The 27,377-nt window shown below is 41.5% G+C and overlaps 1 protein-coding gene across 1 annotated transcript; it reads left to right on the top strand.

Moving 5' to 3' along the window:
* The first annotated feature begins 4,015 nt into the window (after nt 1-4,015).
* LOC142741736 (uridylate-specific endoribonuclease D-like) lies at nt 4,016-26,936 on the top strand. Its single transcript, XM_075851075.1, has 7 exons — nt 4,016-4,073; nt 8,124-8,286; nt 9,627-9,829; nt 11,051-11,164; nt 21,207-21,313; nt 22,633-22,775; nt 26,825-26,936. The coding sequence occupies exons 1-7, from the start codon at nt 4,016-4,018 to the stop codon at nt 26,934-26,936; spliced, it is 900 nt and encodes a 299-aa protein (XP_075707190.1).
* Nucleotides 26,937-27,377: the final 441 nt, after the last annotated feature.

Consider the following 27,377-nt stretch of genomic DNA (forward strand, 5'->3'; position numbering starts at 1 on the left):
TGGATCCTCTAAGCTACAATCGGTTTGGTGCTGGCTAGGCTGGTGAGCGAAGTCTTAGCCCCAATGCACATGACCGTATGTGCCACTCGAGTCCCATCTGTGATCCATGTAGTCAGTCATGTGCAACTGGGCTAAGGAGTTTACCAATTCTTCACCCTTAACAACCCAAAAAGTGAAATGGAGTTAAATTCCACAGTCTCGGTACCCAAAATAGTCACCAATTGGTGGCAGAAGCGCTAACGGAGCAGTAGGATAGTCAGGAATGGAGCTAACGGTTGTCACCAGGGAAGCATTAGGGATGCGAAAGGCCAGAGAATGAGACGGGAGCATAGTCAGGGGATAACCAGGGGTCAGAACCAGGAGTGGAACAACTGGTACCAGGCAAACAATCTAAAGGGCGAAATCTAGGAACAAAGCCAAAATCAAGGTCAAAGCTAAGTTCCGGTACAATACAGATACAAGAGCAAGTAATAGGAAATACCTTAATTAGCCGGCAAGGTGGTGAGGCTGGAGACCCCTTTAAATAGCCTGCCAGGGCGGACATCAGCAGGAGGTTCCAGTTGATTTGGCAACATGACGCAGATGGCAGAGAGGAGGAGGGCTGTGGCCAGGTATTTACAACGATGAAGTTGAGGAGAGATGAGTCTCGTTACCTAGCAACCTGACATGACCAACGGCTAGCACCGCGGCCGCCAGCAGATACCCGACTCTGGAATGTGGAGAGGGTAGTAACAGCCAAAACCCAGACTGGATCCTAAACACAGAGAAAGTATAATGGAAAAATCGTTGGGTTCAGTTGACTATCTTTTAATGTATATGGGCACCTTATTCTCTATAACAAACATTAATGTACGGATACTAACAATATACATCAAGAATAATAACTCCAACACCTCCCTAATAAACTCATATGTACATAATTTAGAAAGTCTGGAATTGTGTGCATTTTACCATCCTAAAGGTTAAAGAAATACTTCAGAAAACATATGTTTGACTTCCCACCATAACAAATGTATTTGCATATCTCAGACTGCAACTTATTCTGCTGCACCATCTCTGAACTCATAAGATATCTGTCAAAAAGAAAAAAAAATGTTTTAGATGAAATAGCAGAAACAGAGCAAATGCAGAATATTCCCACTGCTCGTTTCCACCACTTATGCAAGAAACAAGGAGGTTGTAGAGGTTACTCAGCTGTTTCCATAACTTCAATATAGATAGCCGTCCACATAATAGGTCACATGAACACATGGTGGCCACCTTTTCCATTTGGTTTCCTTCTGTATGTGGCTGGCTAGCTCGACTTGTATAGAAGGGGACAGAGGTGGAATTTCCCATCTGTCAAACATTTATGGTAAATCCTGTGTATATGCCATAAATGTCCAAAGTGGGAAAACTCCTATAATTCTGTATAGTACTGATACAGATTTTAAGTACCGAGCTATTTATCCCATCTTGCATTCAGTGGTTAGCCTTCATGACTGCAATCTATGGTTGTAAACCCGAAAAACACTGTAGCCCTATGTTCATTTTTTTTGCCTTATCTTAAGGCGGCTATATACATGAAATAACTGTTATGTCTCCTGACTACCACAAGCCAAACTTGACTAATGTGTACGGCCATCTTCAAGGGCAAATGCAGGATTTTTAAAGGGGGTTTCCAAGCAAATTGGGTTCCTACAGTGGAGATGGCAAATGTCTCCTCGCCCCTGAATTGTCTATACAGTACAAAACCTCAAAGGGTCTCTAACTTTTTAACAAACGTTGCACAAATCAAAAGTACTACTGAATACAAGAAAATGGTTAATATATCTTATAAGAGAGAATGCCTCTTTCTCCACTTATCAGGCTCCTTCCCCTCCCTCATAACTGTTCACTCACTCTCAATTTACTGTTGTATCTTCCTGCTGGTTGTGCCCAACAATTGTGGTGCAACGACCGCGGCCGTGCGCCATCCACCCCCCGTCGGACATAAAATAAAAAGAATGGATACTCTTCTCAAAGCTCCTCTTCATTTCTCTGGGTCCGCTCAGCATGCTGTGGCTCATACAAAATACAGACGCTGCGACTTTTGGGCATTTGTGACTATTCTACTCACCGCAGATACTACAGTTTCCTGGTAAGTACTATATCTCACCCCAGTGCAGGATTCTTAGCTACGCTGCTCACGGCTGCTGTATAATTTCCTCCATGCTGCTACAGCATATATATATATATATATATATATATATATATATATATATATATATATATATATATTATACAAAAATGGTGACAGCACTCTGAAAACACCCTGCACTCCTCCCATTTTGCCCTGGGTGATTTTAATTAGTTTAATTAGTTTAATGCTGGTTCCTTCCATCCCAAGGTATATGTAGGCTCAGCTACAGTTCTGGGGGTACGAGCAGAGTAGGGACCCACCTATAGTGGCAGGTGGGCTCACACAATTTGATCAATATATGCGCTAAGAACCTCACTATTGTTAGTAGATTTAGAGATGGGGAGCAGGATATTCTCTGCTCTATGTGTGCATTGTATAGAAGACATGATAGTTATTAGGCTCCGCCCACTAGCTCAGAGACAATTGAGAATTGGAGATAGAGCCTGCAGATAGGAAAACTGCAAAATAATACCACATACAAGTCATATAATGGCCAGTAATGTTATTCCTCATGTACACACATATAACCGCTTATTCTGAAAAGTCACCTGAAAGGTTAGGAACGCTTTATTGGAAGTGGTCTAGGACACAAAAAGGTACCTATCATTTAATTTTACTGTATGTCCAAAATTCGTTATAGGGGTTAGAGCCTTGTTTTTATTATTCAGAGCTTCAAATCCTGTTTAGGGTATGCGCACATGCCATTTTTTGGCAAGCAGAAAAAACCTGCCTCAAAATTCCTTTAGGATTTTTGAGGCAAATTTTGAAATGCAAAAAGTTCTTTTACACTTTTTTATTATTCTGTTGTGATGTCCGCATTAAAATAAAAAAATGATGTGTGAACTTAATGAGTTAAATGATAACATTCTGGCACGTGGCAAAAACTGTTTTTTTGAGAAACCATGGTGGATTTTCCACGGTTTTCCAAATATCACAGAAAAACACCACACCAAAACCACAATGTGTAGCTTTACCCTCAGGGTATGTTCACACAGGCCAAAAGACTGCATCAGATTGTGGTGCAGATTTTCATCCGAAATCGCCGCTGCGAAAAGAAGAGCAAAAAAACCAAAACCCAATACTTACCTTCACTGGCGTTGCCATAGCGATGTGTCCCTCTGGTCTTCATGCAGCCCGGCCTCCTGTGAAGATGTTGCAGTCCATGTGACCGCTACAGCCTGTGATTGGCTGCAGGTGTCACATGGGATGAAACATCATACAAGGAGGCTGGGCTGCACAAAGAACAGCTATGGGAACAAGCAGCCATCATTTTGATAGCGCCAAGGGGTTAACTATAGACTTTTTTTATTCAATTTGAACAAAAAAAGTAGTTTATTTTCAGATTTGCGATTTTTACGGCGGAATCGCAGCTTTTCCACCATAAGAATCACAACATTTGCCTAGTGCTATCTTCAATAGCCCCATCGAAATAAATGGCGAAAAGGCAGAGCATGCGCACTATCGCTCTATTCCTATGGGGGCTCCCAGGAACGGCAAGGTAACCCTGTTCTCGTGATCAGTGGAGGTCCCAGTGGCCGGACCCCCACCGATCAGATATTTATCACCTACCCTAAAAGCAGCTTCTTACCGTTTATTACATTGCATGTAAGGGAATAAGATAATCACATTGTATTTCCATATGGACACTGATTGTGATGACAAAATTAAAAGTTCACCCAGTTCCTTGGGTTCGCACTATTCCTAAAGAGGCTGTGAGACATACAAGGTTACCCCTGTGTATACGTGCCGGCCCCGTGAGGTCACTGATAGTACATATCTATATAAACACTTGTAGCTACAGTGAAGTTTGCAGAATCCGGGTCAGGTATACTGTACATTACCATGAGGGACACAATGGTTCTCCTATTGCTCCTACCATGCATGATCTATGGAGCTAGCCTGCCAGAGCCAAGTAAGAATATTACTCTTATTTTTAATGGGGTAACAAGGATATTACAGTATCAATTGATCGATCAATATAGGTATCAAATAGGATAGGATATTATACTTTAATACTATGTATATCCATATTTACTTTTTACATACTCCATATTACACTATTAGATTTTACCTTTATATTTTTTATCAATTACTTAATGTTCAAAGAGGTTTTCAGGTTTAACCCCTTCCCTCCTCAGCCATTTTTCGGATTTCCACATTTTTTTTTCCTCCCCACCTTCCAAGAGCTATAATTTTTTATTTTTCCATCTATATAGCCACATGAGGGCTTGTTTTTTGCGGGATAAGTTGTAGCTTTTCATGGCACCATTTATTGTACCGCATACTGAGAAGCTGAAAAAAATATATTTGTGGGGTGAAATGGGCAAATAACAGCGATTAAGCCATCTTTTGGGGGGTTTTATTGTTACGGCATCTATCAGGCGGTAAAAACGACATATTCATCTTATTGTACAGGTTGATACGATTACGGCGATACCAAATTTATATGTTTTTGATTTATGTTTTACCACTTTTAAAAAAAATAAAACTATTTGCCGAATTAAAAAAATCTTTTGTGTCGCCGTATTCTGAGAGCCATAACGTTTTAATTTTTTCATCATAGTGATGTGAGGGCTTAAATTTTGCGGGGCGAGCTGTAGTTTTCACTGATACCATTTTGGCGAATATACGACTTTTTAAATCACTTTTTACTTCATTTTTTTTGGAGCGCTAAGGTGACCAAAAACCAGCAATTTGCATGTTTTATATATTTTTGTTTTGTTTTACAGCATTCACCAAGAGGGTTAAATAACACTATATTGTGATAGTTCAGACTTTTATGGACGCGGTGATACCAGTTCTGTTAACTTTTATTTTTTTTAACATTGATTTAGGGAAAAAATGTGAAAAGGGGGATTTTTTGAACTTTCAATACTTAAAAAACTTGGAACTTAAAAAAAACCTTTATTTAACTGTTTTTTTTACTTTTTTTATTAGTCCCCCTAAGAGACTTGAAGCAGCGATCGTTGGATCGCTTGCATGATATACTGGAATACTAATGTATATCGTGATTCTGACAGTCTCCTCTGAAGCCCTGCCGGAGGCAGAGCTTCATAGGAGTACAAAGATGGCAGATCTGGGGGCCTTTGTTAGGCCCCCAGGCTACCATAGCATCCGTTGTTACCAGCCAATCGTGCCGCGGGGGGCGCGATGGCTTGTTTGAGGGGGTGCCCCCTGATTCTAACACTTTAAATGCCGCGGTCACGATTGACCGCGGCATTTATGTTGTTAAACGGGCGGAATCAAAGTGAACTTTGATTCCACCGGTTGCATTGAGGTGTCGGCTGCGTAAGGGCGGGTTCACACATGGCGGAATTTCACTTAAATTCCGCTGCGGACACTCCGCAGCGTTAATCCGCAGCGGAGCCGTTTCTCCATTGACTTTCACTTTAATTTAGCAGTGTTCGTTTACACGATGCGTACAATTCCGCTGCGGAGCATAGGCTGCGGAGCGGAATTTGGTGTCCGCAGCATGCTCTGTCTGTTGCGGAGCAGTGGCGGACTGGTTGCGGACTCATGGCGGAATTTCTCCATTGACTTCAATGGAGAGTCAAAATTCCGCAATGAAGTCCGCAGATCTTATGTGTGCTGTGGAGCGTATTGTTTTTACTACCATGACATTTCTTCATTCTGGCTGGACCTATGTATTTCTAGGTCTACAGCCAGACTGAGGAAGTCAATGGGGCTCCCGTAATGACGGGAGCGTTGCTAGGAGACGTCTGTAAATAGTCACTGTCCAGGGTGCTGAAAGAGTTAAGCGATCGGCAGTAACTGTTTCTGCACCCGGGACAGTGACTACCGATCTCAATATACATGTATCTGTAAAAAAAAATATAAGTTCATACTTACCGAGAACTCCCTGCGTCTGTCTCCAGTCCGGCCTCCCAGGATGACGTTTCAGTGTAAGTGACGGCTGCAGCCAATCACAGGCCAAGCACAGGCTGCAGCGGTCACATGGACTGGAGCGTCATCCAGGGAGGTCGGGCTGGATGCCGAAAGAGGGACGCGTCACCAAGACAACGGGCGGTAAGTATGAATTTCTTTGACTTTCACTAGGGAAAGTGCTGTCCCTTCTCTCTATCCTGCACTGAATAGGGAGAAGGGAAGCACTTTTCCTGCAGTCCGCAGCGGCCAGTCCGCATCAATTTTCTGCACATTTTGTGCAGATCCGCAGCCGTAATCCGCAACCCGGATTAGGTGCGGCATTGATGCGGACAGTTGCGGAGGAATTCCGCCATGTGTGGTCATGCCCTTACACAGCTGTCACCCGCTGTGTATGGAGCAAGCTCAGCCCGTCTGCTTGCTCCATACTTCCCCTTAACCCTCATTACGTACAGTTACGTGATATTGCGTGAAGGGGTTAATGTACAAAAAATTCAAATATTGAAAGTAAAAAACCTTTTTTAATTTCCCCCCCAAAGTAATGTAATAAATAAGCATAATTGATATTGCCGCCTCCTTAAAAGTCTGAACTGCCAGAATTGCAGTTTTTTGATTATTTTTAGCTCACAAAATAAATGGAATAAAAAGTGATCAACAAGTCGTATGTGCCCAAAAAAATTATACCAATAAAAACAACAGCTCACCCCACAAAAAACAAGCCCTCATATAGCTCCATCGATGGAAAAATAAAAAAGCTCTGGGTTTTTCAACAAATAGTTTTTTTCTTTGTAAAAATAGTACATCAAAAATAAAAAATATATAAATTTGGTATGACCGGAATTGTATTGACCTGCAGAATAAAGATAACATGTAGTTTATACCACACGGTGAACGTCATAATAGCGAAAAAAAAAAAAACAACAATTGAGAAACCGCTGTTTTTTTCCAATTCCACAACAAAAATATATATTTTTTTCTGTTTCCCAGTACATTATATGATACATTCAATGGTGCTTTTAAAAAACTAGAACTTGTCCCACCGAAAACAATCTCTCATACGGATATGTCAACAGAAAAATAAAAAAGTTATGGGTTTTGGAACGCCGTGAGAAAAAACTAAAATGGAAAAATAAAAAATGGCTGCGGCGCCAAGGGGTTAATAATATAGAATACAAAATAAGGACAAAATCAGGAGGGAAGATAATATAACACATTCAATACAATCCTAGACAAATTTTAATAAACCATCTAGATGAGACCTCAAATAAGAAATAATTATTAAAAAAGGTAATGGTGAAGTTAATATGAGTTATGGTACCAGCTTCTGAAGATGATTAGGAGGGAAGAGGAATGGGCTAGTGTACAATAGGTCGGCGGGTGGGTGGGGGGAGGGGGGTTGACAAGGAGGACAAAGGTAAGGCACTATTTCTGTTGGAAGTTTTGTCAGATGCAGTGCTATATTTTATATATATATATATATATATATATATATATATATATATATATATATATATATATATTAGGGGTCCAGGAAGCACAGAGGACTTCAGCTTGGCAGTCACAGGGGCATATACAGTAACTCTTCAGTGTGAGAATCCTGCATAAGAATACAGTTACCCTATATATTAGCTTCCAAGGCTTCTGCCATGTATGCTTGACAGGTGCAAGTGCCAGCTCTGTCCCCCTTTTCACATAGAATTCAATGGAGGCGTACCTGTGTGAACAGATGGATAAGCGGATAAGGGCCATAAACGTATAAGATTGGAATACCACTTTAACATGAATACTCCTCATTGTCTCATACTTTTGCTTACTATGTGACCACAAAGTCCAAAAAATTAGGGGAAAATAACTAGAACAAAACCAACAACACCCATTGTCCATCCAACTACATATACTAAATGCTTCAGATGAGACTTGTAGACTAAAGAGTGTATTGAGTCTATCCTTGTGGACAAGATAGGGGCGAGATGTGCAATTCATGCCACTTTATAGAGTTCCTAATATGGGAAAACACCACCAAACATATCTACTTGTTGCCTAACGTGTCAATGCTTTTTTTTTTGCTTTTGGAAACCAGGGCAAGCAGTACTTTCTGCCACTAACGCCGAGATTACAAGTCTGGCTGAACAGTTGTATTCTGCAGATGTAAACAAAGCCAACAGTGGTGACGTAACGCTCAACCTCCAGTATAAAGCGACCGGCACCGAAACCAGTTCAGGAACAGACTTTGCCAGCCAAAAGTAAGCTGATGGTGGTGTCAGTAATTTGGGGTCTGTTATACATAGTAATGTCAAATTATTAAAATATTCAAAACACATTTGCAAACTTCCATAGATTAGAATAGAATTTCACAGCTCCTCTGTTATAGGGATTGCGTCGCTTCCAAGGGGTCGGTCCAAGTATACATATATATATATATATATATATATATATATATATATATATATACGGATATTGTAAGCCTGCAGCAGGTAAAGTACTGGAGGGGGTGTATATCTTGCTCAGTCTGGGCTCGTGACTGAGCCACAAAAGGTCATTTAGTGCAGAGAGGGTCAGAGCCTGGGAAGCCACATAAGGATAGTGTGGAAAGCCTGACCCAAGAAACACTGTGCTCACGGTTTATAATAGGTGGGGAAACCTGCTGTTTAGTTCATGCTCAGACGGGCAAGGTGTTTGTTTTATTTTTGGACTGCAATAAAGCCAAGTGTGGACTTTAAACCTGAGCGGTATCACCATTATCATTTCTAACCACAGCCTCCGATACATGCAGATTCCGACAATATATATCGCATTGGCCACTTATGTTCTATGTAATATATTAATAGGTATTTTTGAGTGCCATATTCCACCCTCCAGTCCACTAAATTATTTATTATTTAAATTAAGCTATTTGTTTCTTTCCTGTAAAGAACATAACGTACATTACTACACGTACATAACGTACATTACTGCAGTCCAACCACTCATAGGTGGCAGCCTTGCAGTATTTATGATTTGCTGATCTGCAGCCCTCTTGTGGTCAGTTATGGAAATTACTGTTGCGTTTCCTTTCCATGAAATCCTGCTACTTGAGCTGTCATAGTAAAACAGCTGTGTATTAAGTGGATATATTATACCGTATATACACAGTCAGGCTCGTTTCTCAAATACTGGCACAATGCCAAGGGTTTGCTGTAGAGTGTGCCATATGCCCCAGGATGGAACCATGCAGCTACTCACACACAAAAAAAGAGTACTACCTGCAAGCGTCGACCCCTTTTTTCCTGGGGATTACGAAACAATTTAGCTGTAGGAAAAAGTGTCACCGGGGCTTGATAAATATGGCCTCCAACAGCGTCTGAAGACTCTGCCATCTTAAGTTCCACTAGATGTTTTTATAGATGGTGGGTTAAAAATACATATCTATCATTTTATACATAACATTTTGTAGATGATTTTTTATGTTTTTTTCTACTATAGCATCTTTTAGAAGTTAGGTTATAACTTGTTATAATATCTGTATCCAGTGGTTCCATTTTAATACAATCAAGAGAAAGACATTGTTAATATGGGTATTATTGACTCTTTATTATTTTTTCAGGCTTTTCGGCTATGTGAATGAAGCCAAACTGTTTGCCCGTCCAACCTTTTCTCGCTTCATATCACTGCTTGACAATTATATCAAAACCACAGGGACAGCAGAGGTAGTGACCAGTGGTGAGATCGCAGAACAAAATGCATTTGTAGATGAGATCTTCAAGACCACAGTGTTCAGCAGACTGTCAAGCTTCTTCGTGTCCAAAGGTAAATGTAGAAAAGACCTGTACCCATGATGTACACGTAAGATTAAAAGCACAAATACAACTAATTACGAAAAGTAGGCATTTACATCAGTAGGTACAAGCAGGAACATACACAGAAATCATAGGGCCCAATAGAAATACTCAGGGAAAAAGACAATGTGCTACAGCAACTAAAACTAAATACTGCATGTATATATATATTTTTTTTTTTTATATATATTTTTTTTAATGTGTATGAAGGTTTTTAATTATTTTTTTTTTAACAGACTGGAATTTCCTTTAATCTGATACATCAAGGGTCCCCTAGGGTGCCAGACTATGAGAATTTTTCTGTAGATAGACACAGTGAACGTTACAGTACTTCTTCATTCATCAACAAGTAGTACATTGAACACCATTTCATTTTAAGTTCCAAAATTCTGTTCTGAGTGATCTCATAATATATGTCTCTAATGGTTGGAGCTATATTTTTCTGATATCAGAACTCCAATTCTACTGCTTTCCTTCATACAGCCATAGTGTAATGACAGGGATAGGGAAACAGACAAGTGAACCCTAATCTACCCGCCACTCAGTCCCTGCCTACTTGCAACGACCCGCCCTAGGCAACAGGGTACAACTGGGTGACGGTCCCTACACTCAGTAAGTGCACGACAGACAACCAGAGAAGGAAACACAGAACAAAGGGAAACGGGGCAGTTGCCCACGGCAACACCGTGAGCAACAAGAGTAGTAAACGAGCCGAGTCAAACCACGAGAGTACGAGGTGCCAAACGCAGAGCAGGAGAGTAGTGAACAAGCTGAGTCAAACCAGGAGTGTACGAGGTACCAAACACAGAGCAGAAGAGTAGTCAGTAAGCCAGGGTCAATATGAAGCAGGGTCAAATAGATCAAGAAGCTGCAGCAGGGCCAGGAAACCAACAGAGAAGAATCACAAGCAAGGAGGAACAGGAAAGGCAGGTATAAATAGACAGAGGGCGGGAGCTAGCTCCGTCTGGCCAGGCTGTGATAGGCTCTCCCACTCCTAAGCCTGCCATCCTGAGTGGTGGAAGATGGAGTCAGTCTCACAGACATAGAAGCAGGTGCAGACTGATTACCTATGGGCGTGGATACAGAAGCTGTGCCTGGCAGACCTTAACACATAGAGTTAATAAAATTGTGGCTGGAATAGTTTGGAAAGTATTGTCTATTTGAGCGTCTAACTATCTGTCGTCATACATAGGCTATTACACTACTGCTGAAAGCTTTAAGACTGACTTCACTGAGATGTGGTTTGGATTATACACCCGTACCAAAGGACCTTTGGATTCATCTGGTTTTGAGCACATTTTCCATGGTAAGAAGAGACATATTATTATTACTATTATTATTATTATAATATCAGGAAGAATTCCTACATGTTAATTCTGCACTGATGTTATGCCCTAGGTAAATGTCATGGCTAGACCAATTGGATATATGGCCTTGCTGTCTGGGTTATGGACTTTATTTGTTTTTTTAATAGTGTAGAAATGGCATGTTGCACTTGTTTTTGTTTAGAAATTATGCCTTGCCGTAGAAAGAGTGGTTAAATCTCATTTAAAAAATCTAATTGTAATGTGTGGTGGTATGTTCTAGAAAGTTTATAGCATGACCTTGCTTAACTTATCCAACCCTGCTTGAAGGAAAACTGTACTTTTGAACAACAGTGAAGAGTTATGACACTTGCTCATATAGTATGGCTCCACCAGGTGTTCAATGTTCATAGTAATGTACACGTCCACCTAATATGCTGAGTGCTGTGGACATGCATGACAAGTTACTCTACCCATAGTCAGGAATCTGTATAGGGATCCTCTGTTCAATGCAGAGTAACCAATATAAATACATTTCTTCCCTGCTTGTCAGGGTAGGAGCAGAGCCAAAGCAGTATCATGTCAGTATAACTGAGGAGACTCCGTCTTCCCAGCTTGTTAGGATTATAAAGCCCTGCACCCAGGCAGCAGATATAAACCCTGCACATGCCCCCCTTAGTCTTTATTGTTTGATTTTATAATTTTTTAATTGCTTTCTAAAGAAGTGGAAATACTGTGGAAGTCGCACACAATATATACAGTATGTATATATATATAAATATATATATATATATATATATAAAAATTTCATTACTCTGGATTCCATGTTAACTATCTGCAGGGAAGGTAAGAAGGAACTATATTGTCAGCTGCCAGTGGAAGAAGACTGCTTCTGCTCAGAGCCTCTCCCCCGCAGCACAGATTTGCAGCAGCCCCAAGGGGTACACAGGGGACACAGGGAAGCAAAACACTGAAAATTACTTTAAAACAGCTATTAAAGGGTTTTTCTCATCTCAGACATTTATGGCATATCCACAGGATATGCCATAAATGTCTGATTGATGCGGGTCCCAGCTCTAGCACCTGCACGTATATTAAGAATGGGATAATCCGATTCCCATCTCGCCTGGTGAGGTGGCCGCTGGCCACCGATTCCAGACGGGGACTAAGAATTCAATCAGACGGTAGTTTTTCATGGCCGATTTAACCTGTGCGCCATCTATTTTCACGGATTCCTCATAGACTTGAGTCTATTGAGTGATCCGTGAAAACAGACAAAATGGGACATGTCCTATTACTTCACAGGTCGTTCACTCGGTCCGTTAAAACAACGGCTATGTGAATTGCCCCATAAAAATACATGCAGCAGTGTGACGGCCGTTAAAAAAAGTGTCTGTCACACGGATGATTTACACGTTCGTCTGAATAAGGCCTAAGTGGAGAGGTGGCCAAGCATTTGCGCAGTTCTCCCCATTATGTTCTGTGGGAGCTATGGAAACAGCCAAAAATCGCTTGCTCGGCTGTTTCCATAACTTCTATATGACATAATGAAGAGAGTCGCGCACATAAATGTCTTAGATGGGAAACCCCCTTTAATGGCATTTCTAGAATTTTAGTATAACAACGATTAATGGGATGACGCCTTTAAATACTTTCCTTTTGAGCAACATGTCATTTTCTTCTCATTTCACATCCAAATTTGACTAAAAATGATGTTGGTTATGTTGGTTCCTTTTTAGAATCTATGAGGGTTTTTCCTATAATAGATATTCACAAGACCTAATAGCTTTCTGTTTGAACCAAGAATAAAATATCATACAGTATAACAAAAAAGCAGTACAAGAGAAATAAAGCAAAGTATTTCCATAGATATTCAACATTTTATGTAGATTTAAACAGAAAAATGTTGAAAATATGTGCAAAAGTTGAGTTTTCCTTTAAATTGGCAAAAGATTACTAAAGATGGCCATACACTTAAAATTGCTTTCGGCCAGATATAGTTCAGCTATCTCCTCCGACCTCCCCATAAACATGCATACTCGCCCGAACAAGCATGTTGTTCAATAGAAAAAGGGAGACAAACTTCTGTCAGATATATTTGACAACGGATTACGTACCGGTAAAACAGCGGGTCCACATCGGGAGGCCCCCATGCACATCAAATTGTCTGCAGATCCCGAAAGGGTCCGCCAACAATATTCTAATGTGTATGGTAAGTGTAACTGCAATAATTATCCTACTATACGTCTTTAAAGGGAACTTGTCACATTGAACATGATGTCTGGTCTGCAGGATGTTGCAAAGTAGGAGGAGCTGAGCAGATTTGTATCTATTTTTATGGAAAAGATTCAGTATAACTTCTATATTTTTTATTTAGATCCCTTGTTTATATGCATACTCATACGGGGAAGGCTGTCAATCAGAATAACTCCAGCCCCTTGACTGAAAGCGCAGAGTTAGCAGGAAATTAAACAAATAAAATACAAGTTATACTGAATCTTTTCCCATAAAACTAGATATCATTCTGCTGAGCTTGTCCTATAGCTGCCCGCAAATTGGACATTTTGTTGAATGTGACAGGAACATCTCCATTTATGCATCCACTTTCTTCAGAACTAAATGAACTATATTCACCATCCATGATATGTGTGTGGATGGACGTGAAAACCACCCACACTCCTGGTACTCAGAGGCCCATGTTGCTCCTAAAAGCTGTTGCTGAGATCATATGAATAGTATTTAAATGTTTACTATTATCTATGAATGGTGAATGTCATGCACTTTTCTATTCTTTTATCTCGTATTCAGAATCACTGTGACTGGCACAGGGTAGAGGTATTGGTATAGTGGTTAGTAAGAAAGATGAGCCTGGCTGCTGCATTCAGGATAGATTGGAGAGGGGAGAATTTAGTAAGAAGAAGACGGATTAGTAATGAGTTACAGTAGTAAAGGCGAGAATGAATAAGAGCAACAATAAGAGTTTTGGCTGTTTCCACAGTAAGAAAAGGGTGGATTCTGGAGATGTTTTCTAGGTGCAGGAGACACTAGCATGCAAGTGATTAACTATAAGAGAGAAAAGGAAATATCTGGGTAAAATATAACTTCAAGAGATCTGGGATTGCTGCCTAGGAGCTATGGTAGTACTACACACTGAAATGGAAACATCAGATTTAGGAAGGTTAGTAGACGGTAAAAACACAAGGAGCTCAGTTTTTAAAAAATGTGGTTTCAGATAGAGATAGTACATAATGTTAAAGACAGCGGACAGACAATCACGAGTGTTTTTTATCACAGCGAGGGTGATATAACTGGAAGAGTTATATAATTGGATGTCACCAGCATAGAGGTAGTATTAGAAGCCAAATCTGATGATAGTTTGTCCATTAGGGGCTGTGTAGAGAGAAAAGAAGAGAGGACCTAGGACTGAATGCTAAGGAACTCCTACATCGAGGGGAAGAGAAGTAGAGCTAGCAAATAATACACTGAACGAGCGGTCAGAGACATAGGAACAAAACCAAGAGAGAGCAGTGTTTTTAAGACCAGTAGAGTGGAGTCTACTGAGCACGAGTTGGTGTTCTACAGTGTCGAATGCTGCAGAGAGATCCAGAAGAATCAATAAAGAGTAGTTGCCATTAGACTTGGCCATCAGGAGATTATTTGAGGCTTTAGTAAGGGCACTTTCTGTAGAGTGTAGAGTGCGGAAACCAGATTGTAAGGGCTCTGAAGAGCGTTAGTAGGGAGATAGAGGATGGGACGAGAGTAGACCAAGTTCTTGGAGTTTAGAGATGAAGTGGAGATTAGAGACATGTCGGTAGTTAGCAACGTAGATTCGGTCAAGAGTTGCTTTTTACAGTAATGGGTTGATAACAGCATGTTTGAAAGATGAAGAAATGATCCCAGAAGAAAGAGAGAGGTTAAAATTTTAGTTAGGTGACTAGTGACAGTTGGGGACAGACTAGATGAGGTGCCAGGAAATAGGATCACTAATGCAGGTAGTAGGACGACAAGAAGAGAGGAGCTTAGAGACTTTTTCTTCTGTTATTGGGTCAAATGCTGAAAGTGAAGAAGAGTGTAGGAGAAAAGAGGATCGATGCTACTTGGGGACTGGGAAATAATTTCATGCCGGATGTTATCAATTTTAACTTTGAAATAAGTGGCCAGGCCTTCAGCAGTGAGATCTGTGATAGGCGTCTGAACTTTAGGAATACGAATGGTAGTGTAATGACGGGGTAGGAAGACAGACAGGTGAGCCCTAATCTACCCGCCACTCAGTCCCTGCCTACTTGCACGGCCCGTCCTAGGCGACGGCGTACAACTGGGCGACGGTCCCTACGCTCAATATGTGCACGACAGACAAGGGTACACAGAAGCTAGGGGAAATGGGGCAGTTGCCCACGGCAAGACCGTGAGCAACAAGAGAAGTGAACGAGCCGAGTCAAACCAGGAGTGTACGAGGTACCAAATGCAGAGCAGGAGCGTAGTCAGTAAAGCCAGGGTCAAAATGAAGCAAGGTCAATAATGATAGCAGGAGCAGCAGAGCCAGGAAACAGGAAAGAATCACAGGCAGAGACAAGCAGGAAATGAAGGTATAAATAGACCGAGGGCGGGAGCTAGAACCGTCTGGCCAGGCTGTGATAGGTTCTCCCACTCCTGAGCCTACAAGCCTGAGTGGTAGCAGATCGAGTCACTCTATCAGACTTTGGAGCAGGTGCAGACTGATTAACCACGGGCGTTGACACAGAAGCTGTGTCTGGCAGATCCTTTACAGGTAGCACCGCTATATAAAATGACTTTGAGACGTGTGCCATGTTGGGAGATTTAGAGTGTTTGCTTCATCCAGGCCACATTTGAGTATTTAATTGTAATGTTTGGCAGTCAGATAGGACAGGAGAGGGAATAGATAGGGGACAATGAGAACGTAGACTGTCTATGTGTTGCTGAGTGTTGATGGCATGTAGATTTAGAGGAGAGTTAATAAAGTCAGAAGCTGGTAAGAGCCGTCGGAAGATCCATCCTCATGCCTAGGAGAATTAGTAATTTGCGAAAGGCCTAGGGAGTAGGTTAAAGATAGAAACTGCGAGCAGATGAGAAATTTGGCGGTCAATAGGGATGTTACAGTCATAATGGGAGTGGATAAGAAATGATGAAGCAAGACAGTGAGTCTGAGGGTGTGGACCGCAAAGGAGGAGAATGTGAGTGGGGGATCTGGTAGTGCAGTATGGGAAAAGAAGTATTCCTACTACTCCACCCAGTCTGTTCTTGAGTCTGGGGGTATGAAAAAAGTGTAGACCACCATAGGAGAGAGCAGCAGGGGTATTAGCGTCAGACTGGTGAAGCCATGTATAAGAGAGAGCCAGCAGGTTGAGAGAGTTGGAAAGGAATAAGTCATGTATAAAGGAGAGTTTGCTGCACATGGACTAAGACTTCCAGGACGCACAGGAAAAGACATGCAATGAATGTTAATCAGATTTGCAGGTTTATCTTGTATGGCAGGTAAGAAGTTGAAGTTAGCAATAATAGAAGGGGACCCAGGGTTAGAAGAAATGTCCCCTGCAGCTAACAGCAGGAAAATGGAAAGAGACGGCAGATGGTTCAATGGTTTATGAGACGAGACCGACTTTTGTGTTGAATAGTGGGATGAGATGGTTTAAGGTGATTGAGGAAAGTGAGTTTTGCATGGGAACTGCACATGGTCGAGGGAAGGAGTGAGGGACTGATGTGCATAGAATCCATTGCAGGCATAAATAGGTGGTAGGTCTAAAATAAAAAAATAAAATGAAGACATAAGCATTGAACATGGAGAATATTCTTGGGTGAAAGCAGATATAGAAAGAATTAACCGTGGTAGTTGAGCTGTAGACAAGTTTGTTTGCTGCAAGTAATAGAATATGCATGTCCCTGTATACACAATGATGTAAGTGACTTTATAATCTAGTCCTCCCACACAGAACACAGCTGCTGTGTAACACAACGTTCACATGAGGCAGTGCATCAAGGTCATGTTCATCATGGTATCGTGTATTTGATAAATGTGATATTCCCAACCCTGGAAAAACTGTTCGGTCCTTGGACATTATTTGAATGGAAAAAGAACAGAGGTCTATTAAGAAAATAATTGTTTTCTCCTATTTTTTGTTTGCAATTTATTAATAACTGTGTTACCATTATGATAACACAACTAAATATGAGGCAAATTATGTCCTGGTAGAGATGAAAAAATACACTTTGTGTAGCCTTGTTGTCAAAACTTCTACATTTAATGTCTCACAGTCCGTATTTCTGAACTAATCTTAGAATGCAAAACTACTGTAATGTGGTGCTCGGGGAGTGGAAAATATACTCCCCAACAAATTAGCCCAACTATAATCTATACCAGGAGTACTGAACTTTCGGAACGTGGTTCGAATCTGGACTGTCGACGCCAGTTGAGCCTCCATTGTAGATGGGGACCAGCAGCCAATCCACATTTGGCGGCTGGTCCCCTTTCGACCAATTAATCTTCTGGTTACAACAAGAATATGAGCGCTATGCATGCCCTTTAATTAATAGGTCTGGTTTAAGACTAACGGTCTATTTCGTCCCATTGCAGCTGTATATCTCCATACTTATACTATTATACGGCTTATGGCTCCAATATTGATATTGCGCTTGTGTAGCCTGTTAGTATCTCCATGGGATCTTGGCTGTCACGTTATCGCATCATAGTTTCATGTAAGGGACATTGCGATTACTCATGTGCCCCGCATTAATAACATGAATGTGAGTTACATGGGGTTACTAATGTGGGGTACATTGGGTTATTAATTTAGTAGCCCATTGTGCTGCACATTATTAACCCTATTGCACCTATTTAGTGACTTGTGAAAAGTTTTAACCCTGTTTTTCTTGTTTTGTTGCATTACAACTTTAAATTGAAATGGATTTTGGGGGGTCTGTACCATTTGATTTTTACAACATGCCTACCCCTTTGAAGGTGAAAAATATTTTTAACGTGACAAACAATAGTTAAAGAGTATCTGTCACTAGTTTATTCATTTCCTAACTAATCTAATAGGAAATGATAACTGATGACTTTGATGACTAATGATGTTGATTACTACAATTTACATTTTTTTCAAAAAACTTTTATTATTTGCAAAGTTATTTGGATTTTTCTAAATATGCTAATTTGGCTATACTTGCCAAATGGGAGGTTACTCTTTCTTTTCACTCTGGGCGGTGTAATGTTTTCTGTATGGCGCTGTCCAATCATCATACAGCTTCTACTCTTTCTAGCCCAGCAACACAGCGTGATCATATAATATACATGTAAAGGATCTGCCAGACACAGCTTCTGTGTCGACGCCCGTGGTTAATCAGTCTGCACCTGCTCCTAAGTCTGATAGAGTGACTCGATCATCTACCACTCGGGCTGGGAGGCTGAGAAGTGGGAGAGCCTATCACAGCCTGGCCAGACGGAGCTAGCTCCCGCCCTCTGTCTATTTATACCTTCATTTCATGCTCCTCCTTTGCCTGTGATTCTGCCTGTTTCCTGGCTCTGCTGCTGCTGCTTGTACTATTGACCTCTGCTTCATATTGACCCTGGCTTTACTGACTACTCTCCTGCTCTGCGTTTGGTACCTCGTACACTCCTGGTTTGACTCGGCTTGTTCACTACTCTTGTTGCTCATGGTGTTTCCGTGGGCAACTGCCCCATTTCCCTTAGCTTCTGTGTACCCTTGTCTGTTTGTCTGTCGTGCACATATTGAGCGTAGGGACCGTCGCCCAGTTGTACGCCGTCACCTAGGACGGGCCATGCAAGTAGGCAGGGACTGAGTGGCGGGTAGATTAGGGCTCACCTGTCTGTCTCCCTACCCCGTCATTACAATACAGCTTCAATTCCCGACTGTGTATTCAACTGGTGATATCTCCGGTTGTTTCACAGCTAGACCTGCGATCCTGGTGCCATATGAAAGATTAGAATCTCCTCTTTCATATGCCACCAAAACCACTGGAGATCTGGCTATTTGAAGTGATCCCCCTTCTTTTCAGCCTCAGTCTCTCATACTGTGTGAAGCACAGGACAGATAGGACAGCGTCAGAGGCTGTGAGGCAGCTCCACCTCAGGAGAATCACTGTTGTTGATGCCCACTTATCTAGTATAGTCTCATTTGCATATTTAAAAAAAAGCTTATAACTTTTTAAATAAACTTTTTGAGACACAATTTTCACTAGCATTATCAGTGTGACAGCGCCTATTAGATTAGCTAGGAGATTGGGCACAGTCTCAAATTTTGGGCAGACAAACGGTTTTCCAGTTCCTGCCGATAGAAAACATCCCCACAGCATGATGCTGTTACCATCATGCTTCACTGTGAGAATGGTGTTCTTGAGGTAATGGGAAGTGTTGGGTTTGCTCCACACGCATCGTTTCCCATGATGGTCAATAGTTCTGTTTGGCGAACTTAAAACGTGTTTTATTCCGTTTTGTTTTTTTAAGAAATGGCTTTTTTCTCTGGCCACTCTTCCCTAAAGCCCCACTCTGTGGAATATACAGCTTATAGTGGTCCTATGGATGGACAGATACTTCAATCTCCGCTGTGGATCTTTTGATCTCCTTCAGCGTTATCGTTGGTGTCTTTGTTGATTTGCTGATTAATGCCACCCTTGCCCGGTCAGTGAGTTTTGGTGGGCGGCATTGTCTTGTCAAGTTTTTGTAGTTGTGCCAAATTCTTTACATGTTGTTACAGTGGATCTAACAGTGCTCCGTGGGATGTTCAAAGTTTGGGATATTTTTATTTTTTATATATTTTTTTAGCCTAACCCTGATCAATATTTCTCTACAACTTTGTCTCTGACCTGTTTGGAGAGATACTTGGTCTTCATGTTGCTTTCTCAGTAGTACTGTTTACTCAGGGACCTTTCAGAACAGATGTATTTATACTGACATCATGTGATAGATCAAGGGACACTTTTATTGCACACGGGTGCATTATTCAACTAATTATGTGACTTCTGAAGGTAATTGGTTTTGCCAGACTTTATTTAGGGGCTCCATAGCAAAAGTAAATACATATTCACTCACAACTTTTCTGTTTTTTTTTGTTTTTTTTAAAACAAGTTATTTTTTTCATTCCACTATAGCAATTTATACTATTTTGTAAGGTCTATTACATAAAATTTAATTTAAAATTTCAGGTTGTAATGCAACAAAACAGGAAAAACGGCAAGGGGTTGGAATACTTTCACAAGGAACTGTAATCCCAATTTTCCTCAAATAATCCCAACGCACCTCACATTATGTGCCATTAGTGACATGAGGTTATTTAAAATTATATTGTGAGGCCCATGCGGTTACTAATTTAGTTTACCCATGTACCTCCCAGTAACTTCATGCATCTTGCATCATCTTTGTTTTAACCCCATGCGCCTCGTTTTAACTCTCGTTTGGTGTTCAGCTCAGGTCTTTACTTGACAGCAGACACCGGTAAATGGACCTTTACAAAATGTAGTTGAGTACCCCGTATCTATTCGGTACTGAGTTGATGATCAGTGGTAGATATTATAGTGTATATTGTATAATTCTTGATTTCGTTGATTGACATGGTAATATACATCTGTTATTTTTCCGATATTAATTACATGTTGTAACTGTTTGTGATAGTTTTAATTAACAGCGCAGTCACCATCTGCGAGACGGCTATCCAATTTGTGAACCATGTCAGAAAATGTCATTTTCAGTGACAGAAAATGTAAATACAATATTTTATTTTTATTCTGTCGAGTTGAGATATTGATTGTGCCTTGTCAAGGGGGTGGGGGGGGGGGCACTGTCACATTGTGTGGAAAATTAAAAATAGCTGGACAAATAACATTAAAATAGCAATTCCAAACGGGCAAATTTCAAGGAGGCCTGCTTCTTTAGACAAGATTCTCAAGTGCCGAGAAGTAGTAGGTAAGTTATAGGTGGAATTCCATTATTTTCAACAACTACTACTACTACTACTACTACTGGACCATCACTTTATCGGACACATGTCAGTGACTGACGCTCTCTGTACACAGGTGAAATCCACAGTGGGAAGATATCTGGATTCCACAGCTGGGTTCAGTTCTACCTGCTTGAAAAGTCTGGACAGATCAACTATCTGAGTTACAGTGCAGATGGCCCAGTAAGTACTTGATGCCTGTACACATATGATACTTATATGAGTTATAAACTTTTCTTCTATGGTACTGAAAAGTATAAAGCACCCCCTTTCCTGACCCTCTTCAAATTAAAATAAAACTTCACTGATGTTGTCAAGGGGTATTCCCCTTGATATTCAATGATGGCATATTAATATTCAATGTCTGCAACAAGGTGGCTGAAGCTGTTTTTTTTTAAGTAAATGGAGTGATGGTGCTTAAATAAAAAATGAAGGGGACCCTTTGTCGTAGACATTGATATGCCAACAGTGCATTCTAGGCTGGGACCATCAACAATTTGACATTGATGCATCTAAAATAAATAGAAAAACAACTTTACAAATCTTGATTAATAATATCAGCAAACAAACAAGGAAGGTGGCACTGTGAATGAAACTGGAGGTAAACTCCCGAATCGGGTGCTCAGCTTCCAAGGGTTGACTCTAAGGGTATGTTCACACGCTGAGAGGCATTTACGTGTGAAAAGACAGACTGTTTACAGCTGCCTCGTTTCACACGTAAATGCTCCTCCTCGTAATTTACGAGGCATCTGTGACGCTCGTAAATCTTGAGCTGTGCTTCATTGAGTTCAATGAAGAACAGCTCAAATTACGTGGCAAAGAAGTGCCCTGCACTTCTTTGCCGAGGCAGTCAATTTACGCGTCGTCGTTTGACAGCTGTCAAACGACGACGCGTAAATTACAGGTCGTCTGCACAATACGTCGGCAAACCCATTCAAATGAATGGGCAGATGTTTGCCGACGTATTGTAGCTCTATTTTCAGGCGTAAAACGAGGCATAATACGCTTCATTTACGCCTGAAAATAGGTCGTGTGAACCCAGCCTAATACCATTCAATATGTAAACAAAAGAAAATGAAGCGGCACTCCAGGAAGGTCCAAAAAACGATATAGGCTTTATTCATCCATGATACATGAAAAATGCAACGTTTTAACCCCACAATATAGTCATTCTCAAGTTTGAGAATTACTTTATTGTGGGGTTAAAACATTGCATTTTTCATCTACCATGGGCGAATAAGTCTACACCTGTTTTTGGATATTCCAGGAGTGCCGCTTCATTTTCTCTTGTTTACAATCTTGATTAATAATATAACATAACTCCTATGCAGATCCATGAGTCCTGAATAAAAATAATTTAAAATATATGTTATAGCCAATAAACCAGCACTTGTGTAAAATCACTAAGTGTCTAGTCATTAGGACCCAAAATATCTCTGATTAAAGTGATGTACAAGGCCGATGTCGATTTATCACACCACACTGAATTATTTTATTTTTAGTGGACAGGTTATCCTGATGTATATGGATTCCAGTTCAAGTGGACTACATACATCAAAACCCTGGGATCAATGTTTCTAGGAACCAGCCCTGAGTTTGACATTGCAATGTTCACTCTGTGTTATGTTACACGTCCAGATAGTCAGTAAGTATATCATGTCTGTTTATATAAATATTATAAAACTAGAAATAAAGCCCGTTGTGCGAAAAAATACAATGGGCTCTAGAAAAGTCTTCCCTCTAATGTTATCACTCTGCCACCTGTGTGCCACAACCCTGTCCCCTGTATGACATCACTGTACCATGTATGCCACCACTCTGTCCCCTGTACATCACTGTCCCCTGTATGCCACCACTCTGTCCCCTGTAGGACATCACTGTACCTTGTATGCCACCACTCTGTCCCCTGCACATCACTGTCCCCTGTATGCCACCACTCTGTCCCCTGTAGGACATAACTGTACCTTGTATGCCACCACTTTGTCCCCTGTATAACATCAATGTCCCCTGTATGCCACCACTCTGTCCCCTGTACGACATCACTGTCCCCTGTATGCCACCACTCTGTCCCCTGTAGGACATCACTGTACCTTGTATGCCACCACTTTGTCCCCTGTATAACATCACTGTCCCCTGTATGCCACCACTCTGTCCCCTGTAGGACATCACTGTACCTTGTATGCCACCACTTTGTCCCCTGTACGACATCACTGTCCCCTGGTATGCCACCACTCTGTCCCCTGTATGCCACCACTGTCCCCTGTGTGTCACCACTCTACTCCCTACTCCTGTGAAGCAACATTTAGAAAACTTTCTAACCGGAACGTCTTTCTCCAGGAAAGTGTTTAGCATGACAAAAAGCACAAATTTGGTCAAGAGTGCCACATGAATTTCTTGAAAAAGCATTTTCATCATGTATGTTGTTTAAGGCCTTTTATTGTGCAGCATTTTGTCTAGCTCGGAGAGCTCTGACATCTCTATTATTGTACTTTTGACTTCTTTAAATCGTTTCTTCAGGCTGTTTTTGTTGTCTGTTTCGAAGTTGTCTTTTGTCTTTCGATTGCTGAGACATGCCCTTTTTTCTGAGTCATGATTTGTGTTTCTTAAAGAGGCTCTGTCACCAGATTTTGCAACCCCTATCTGCTATTGCAGCAGATAGGCGCTGCAATGTAGATTACAGTAACGTTTTTATTTTTAAAAAACGAGCATTTTTGGCCAAGTTATGACCATTTTCGTATTTATGCAAATGAGGCTTGCAAAAGTACAACTGGGCGTGTTGAAAAGTAAAAGTACAACTGGGCGTGTATTATGTGCGTACATCGGGGCGTGTTTACTACTTTTACTAGCTGGGCGTTGTGTATAGAAGTATCATCCACTTCTCTTCACAACGCCCAGCTTCTGGCAGTGCAGACACAGCGTGTTCTCGAGAGATCACGCTGTGACGTCACTCACAGGTCCTGCATCGTGTCAGACGAGCGAGGACACCGGCACCAGAGGCTACAGATGATTCTGCAGCAGCATCGGCGTTTGCAGGTAAGTCCATGTAGCTACTTACCTGCAAATGCTGATGCTGCTGCAGAATCAACTGTAGCCTCTGGTGCCGACACGATGCAGGACCTGTGAGTGACGTCACAGATCTGCACTGCCAGAAGCTGGGCGTTCTGAAGAGAAGTGGATGATACTTCTCATCAGAGCGGCCAGCTAGTAAAAGTAGTAAACACGCCCCGATGTACGCACATAATACACGCCCAGTTGTACTTTTACTTTTCAACACGCCCAGTTGTACTTTTGCAAGCCTCATTTGCATAAATACGAAAATGGCCATAACTTGGCCAAAAATGCTCGTTTTTTAAAAATAAAAACGTTACTGTAATCTACATTGCAGCGCTTATCTGCTGCAATAGCAGATAGGGGCTGCAAAATCTGGTGACAGAGCCTCTTTAAATATTCACGTTCTGCATGCACTGAGAATCAGCTTCAGTTTCAGTGTCATTTTATTATGACAATCACACAAACGCTGAAGCTCAGCATTTCTTTCATCTACAGTTGGTTGTTGCCTCCTTGTTCTGCCATAATTGTCTTTGCATCGTTTAGCATCACCTTGTTCTTCTGCGTTAACTGCCATTTGGGACATGGCATTGCTTATAGATGTAAAATAATGTTGTGTTCACCCCCCCCCCCACACACACCATGTGACCTTTGGCATTCAGTAAACGGGGTTACATGTAATCCATGGGCTAATTTAATAGAAATAATTGTGGAATCCTACCTCCCAACTTTCAAGTATTGTAAAGAGGGACAACTGATGCAGCACAGCTAATTTTTCCAAATTAAGCCACGCTTCTAACCCTGCCAAATCCCCTTCCATACACACCACCCACACAGTATAATGCCCCCATAGTGGCCTCCACACAGTATAATGCCCCCATAGAGCCCCCCACAGCATAATGCCCCCACAGCTGCCCACCACACAATATAATGCCCCCATAGTGCCTCCTCAAAGTATGCCCTAATAGAACCCCCCACATAGTTTAATGCCCCCATAGTGCCTCCTCAAAATAGAATGTCCCCATAGAGCCCCCACATAGTAGAATGCTCCCATAGTGGCCTCCACACAGTTCCCCCCACACAGTATAATACCCCATAGTGCCCCACAAAGTATAATGCCCCCAAAACTGCCCCACACAGTTTAATTCCCCCATTATTCCCCCCCACAGTATATTGCTCCCATAGAGCCCCCACACACAGCATAATGCTCCCACAGCTGCCCACCACACAGTATAATGCCCCCACAGCTACCCACCACACAGTATAATGCCCCCATAGTGCCTCCTCAAAGTATAATGTCCCCATAGAGCCCCCTACATAGTATAATGCTCCCATAGGGGCCTCCACACAGTGCCCCCCACACTGTATAATGCCCCATAGTGCCCCACAAAGTATAATGCCTCCATTGTGCCACCCACACAGTATAATGCCCCCACACAGTATAGTGCCCCCATAGTGGCCTCCACACAGTACAATGCCCCCATAGATTCCCCCTATAGTATAATGCCCCCATAGCTGCCACCACACAGTATAATGACCAAATAGCTGCCCCTAGAGTATACTGCCCTGCCCCCATAGCTACCTTCACACATTATAATGCTCCCATAGCAGCCCCCACACAGTATAATGCCCACATAGCTGCCCCAACACAGTATAATGCCCACATAGCACCCTCACAAAGTATAATGTCCTCATAGCTACCCCCATGCAGTATAAAGCTCCCACAGCGGGCCTCCATACCCGGTATAATGCCTTCAGAGTGCACAATAAAAAAAATTGTTACCTAACCCCATTCCCACAGGAGGAGATCTCTCTGTTCCTCCAGGCTGTGCTCTGTGTGGCTCAGCACACAGAGGTGACAGGTGTGATGACGTCACTGCATCGCGCCTGTTTACGCCAAGCCGCTCACAGCTGACTTTACATAGTGAATAGTAGATCAGGGAGCTCACAAATCCCTGCTTCAACATTGGATTCAACTGTATCTGCATCCTGAGGAAGCAGATGCAGTTAACACTGGGACATACCACCGGCCACCCAGGACAGCGAGAGACCACCTGGAATCCGGAACTGTCCCACTGGATCCGAGACGGTTGGGAGGTATGGTGGAATTATTGTTATTATTGAACAGCTCATTCACTGTGTGTGTATGTACTACTATTACACTGCAGTCTGTCTCTAGGTGATATTGTCATGCCAAAAGCAACCAATCACAGCTCAGCTTTCCTTTAATTAAACTACTCTGGTAAAATTAAAGCTGGGCTGTGATTGGTTGTTATGGGCAATAAACAGTTTTACTTTTAGACAGTTTAAATAAATCTGATCACTAAAACAACACATTTCTTAAGGGAACCTGTCACCAGATTTTAAACCACTAAATCCACAGCACCCTACCTGAGGGTGCTGTGTTTAGAGGTGAAAATGTTGGTAAAAGGGTTCCCTTTAGATTAGTCCATGCAGGTAGATGAGAGGCAGTAAATATGTCTGCTTCAACCTGCGACTGATTGGCTAAAGTGGTTACCCCATGTGACCGCTGCAGCCAATCAGAGAAGAAGTGAGTCGTTGGCAACAAGGCTTGTGTTTTTATATATTAGTATGATGATTTGTTTTTATTGCTACATTCATTGAATTATCTCATTTTATTTTTAGGTGTTCTGTCACTATAGGTGGACATACTCTCAAAATACAAACATACACATGGGCCAATTCAACATATGGAGTTGGCAAGAGATATGTGGCATCTACTTACCCAGTCGTTTAAAGGATAAGATTTTACCCTCATATGCAAATAAAATCTTCCCTCTGCAAATATCCTTTGTGCTGTTATTCTTAATGTTACTTTTAGGTTGGGTTCCCACAGTGCAGAATTGCTGCAGATTTTGCATGCGTTTTTTTTTAACCAAAACCAGAATTGCATCCAGGAGACGAGACCTATAAGGCTTTTCTTTATATATTTCTTCTGTTTAGGTTCCGTTCCTGGTTTTGCCTAAAAAATCTGTAGCTAATCTGCACTGTGGGAACCCAGCCTTAGAGTTCAGATACAGCTGAATATTTCCACAGTGGATTTTTATGCGTATGTCACTGCAGATTTGATGGCAAAAAATCTGCAGCAAATCAAGAAGATTATACTGTGGATGTGAAGATCGACAGCATGTCCTGAAATCAACGCAGATTTTATTTTTATTTTTCCAGATTTTCGCTG

This window comes from Rhinoderma darwinii, chromosome 2 (genome assembly GCF_050947455.1).
Source record: "Rhinoderma darwinii isolate aRhiDar2 chromosome 2, aRhiDar2.hap1, whole genome shotgun sequence".
Taxonomy (NCBI): domain Eukaryota; kingdom Metazoa; phylum Chordata; class Amphibia; order Anura; family Rhinodermatidae; genus Rhinoderma; species Rhinoderma darwinii.

Excerpts from the sequence above, each read along its gene's own strand:
- LOC142741736 (XM_075851075.1), top strand. The coding sequence starts at position 4,016 with ATGGTTCTCCTATTGCTCCTACCATGCATGATCTATGGAGCTAGCCTG. Across the intron at positions 4,074-8,123 it reads AGCTAGCCTGCCAGAGCCAA|GGCAAGCAGTACTTTCTGCC; the intron begins GTAAGAATATTA and ends TTTGGAAACCAG. Across the intron at positions 9,830-11,050 it reads AAGCTTCTTCGTGTCCAAAG|GCTATTACACTACTGCTGAA; the intron begins GTAAATGTAGAA and ends CGTCATACATAG.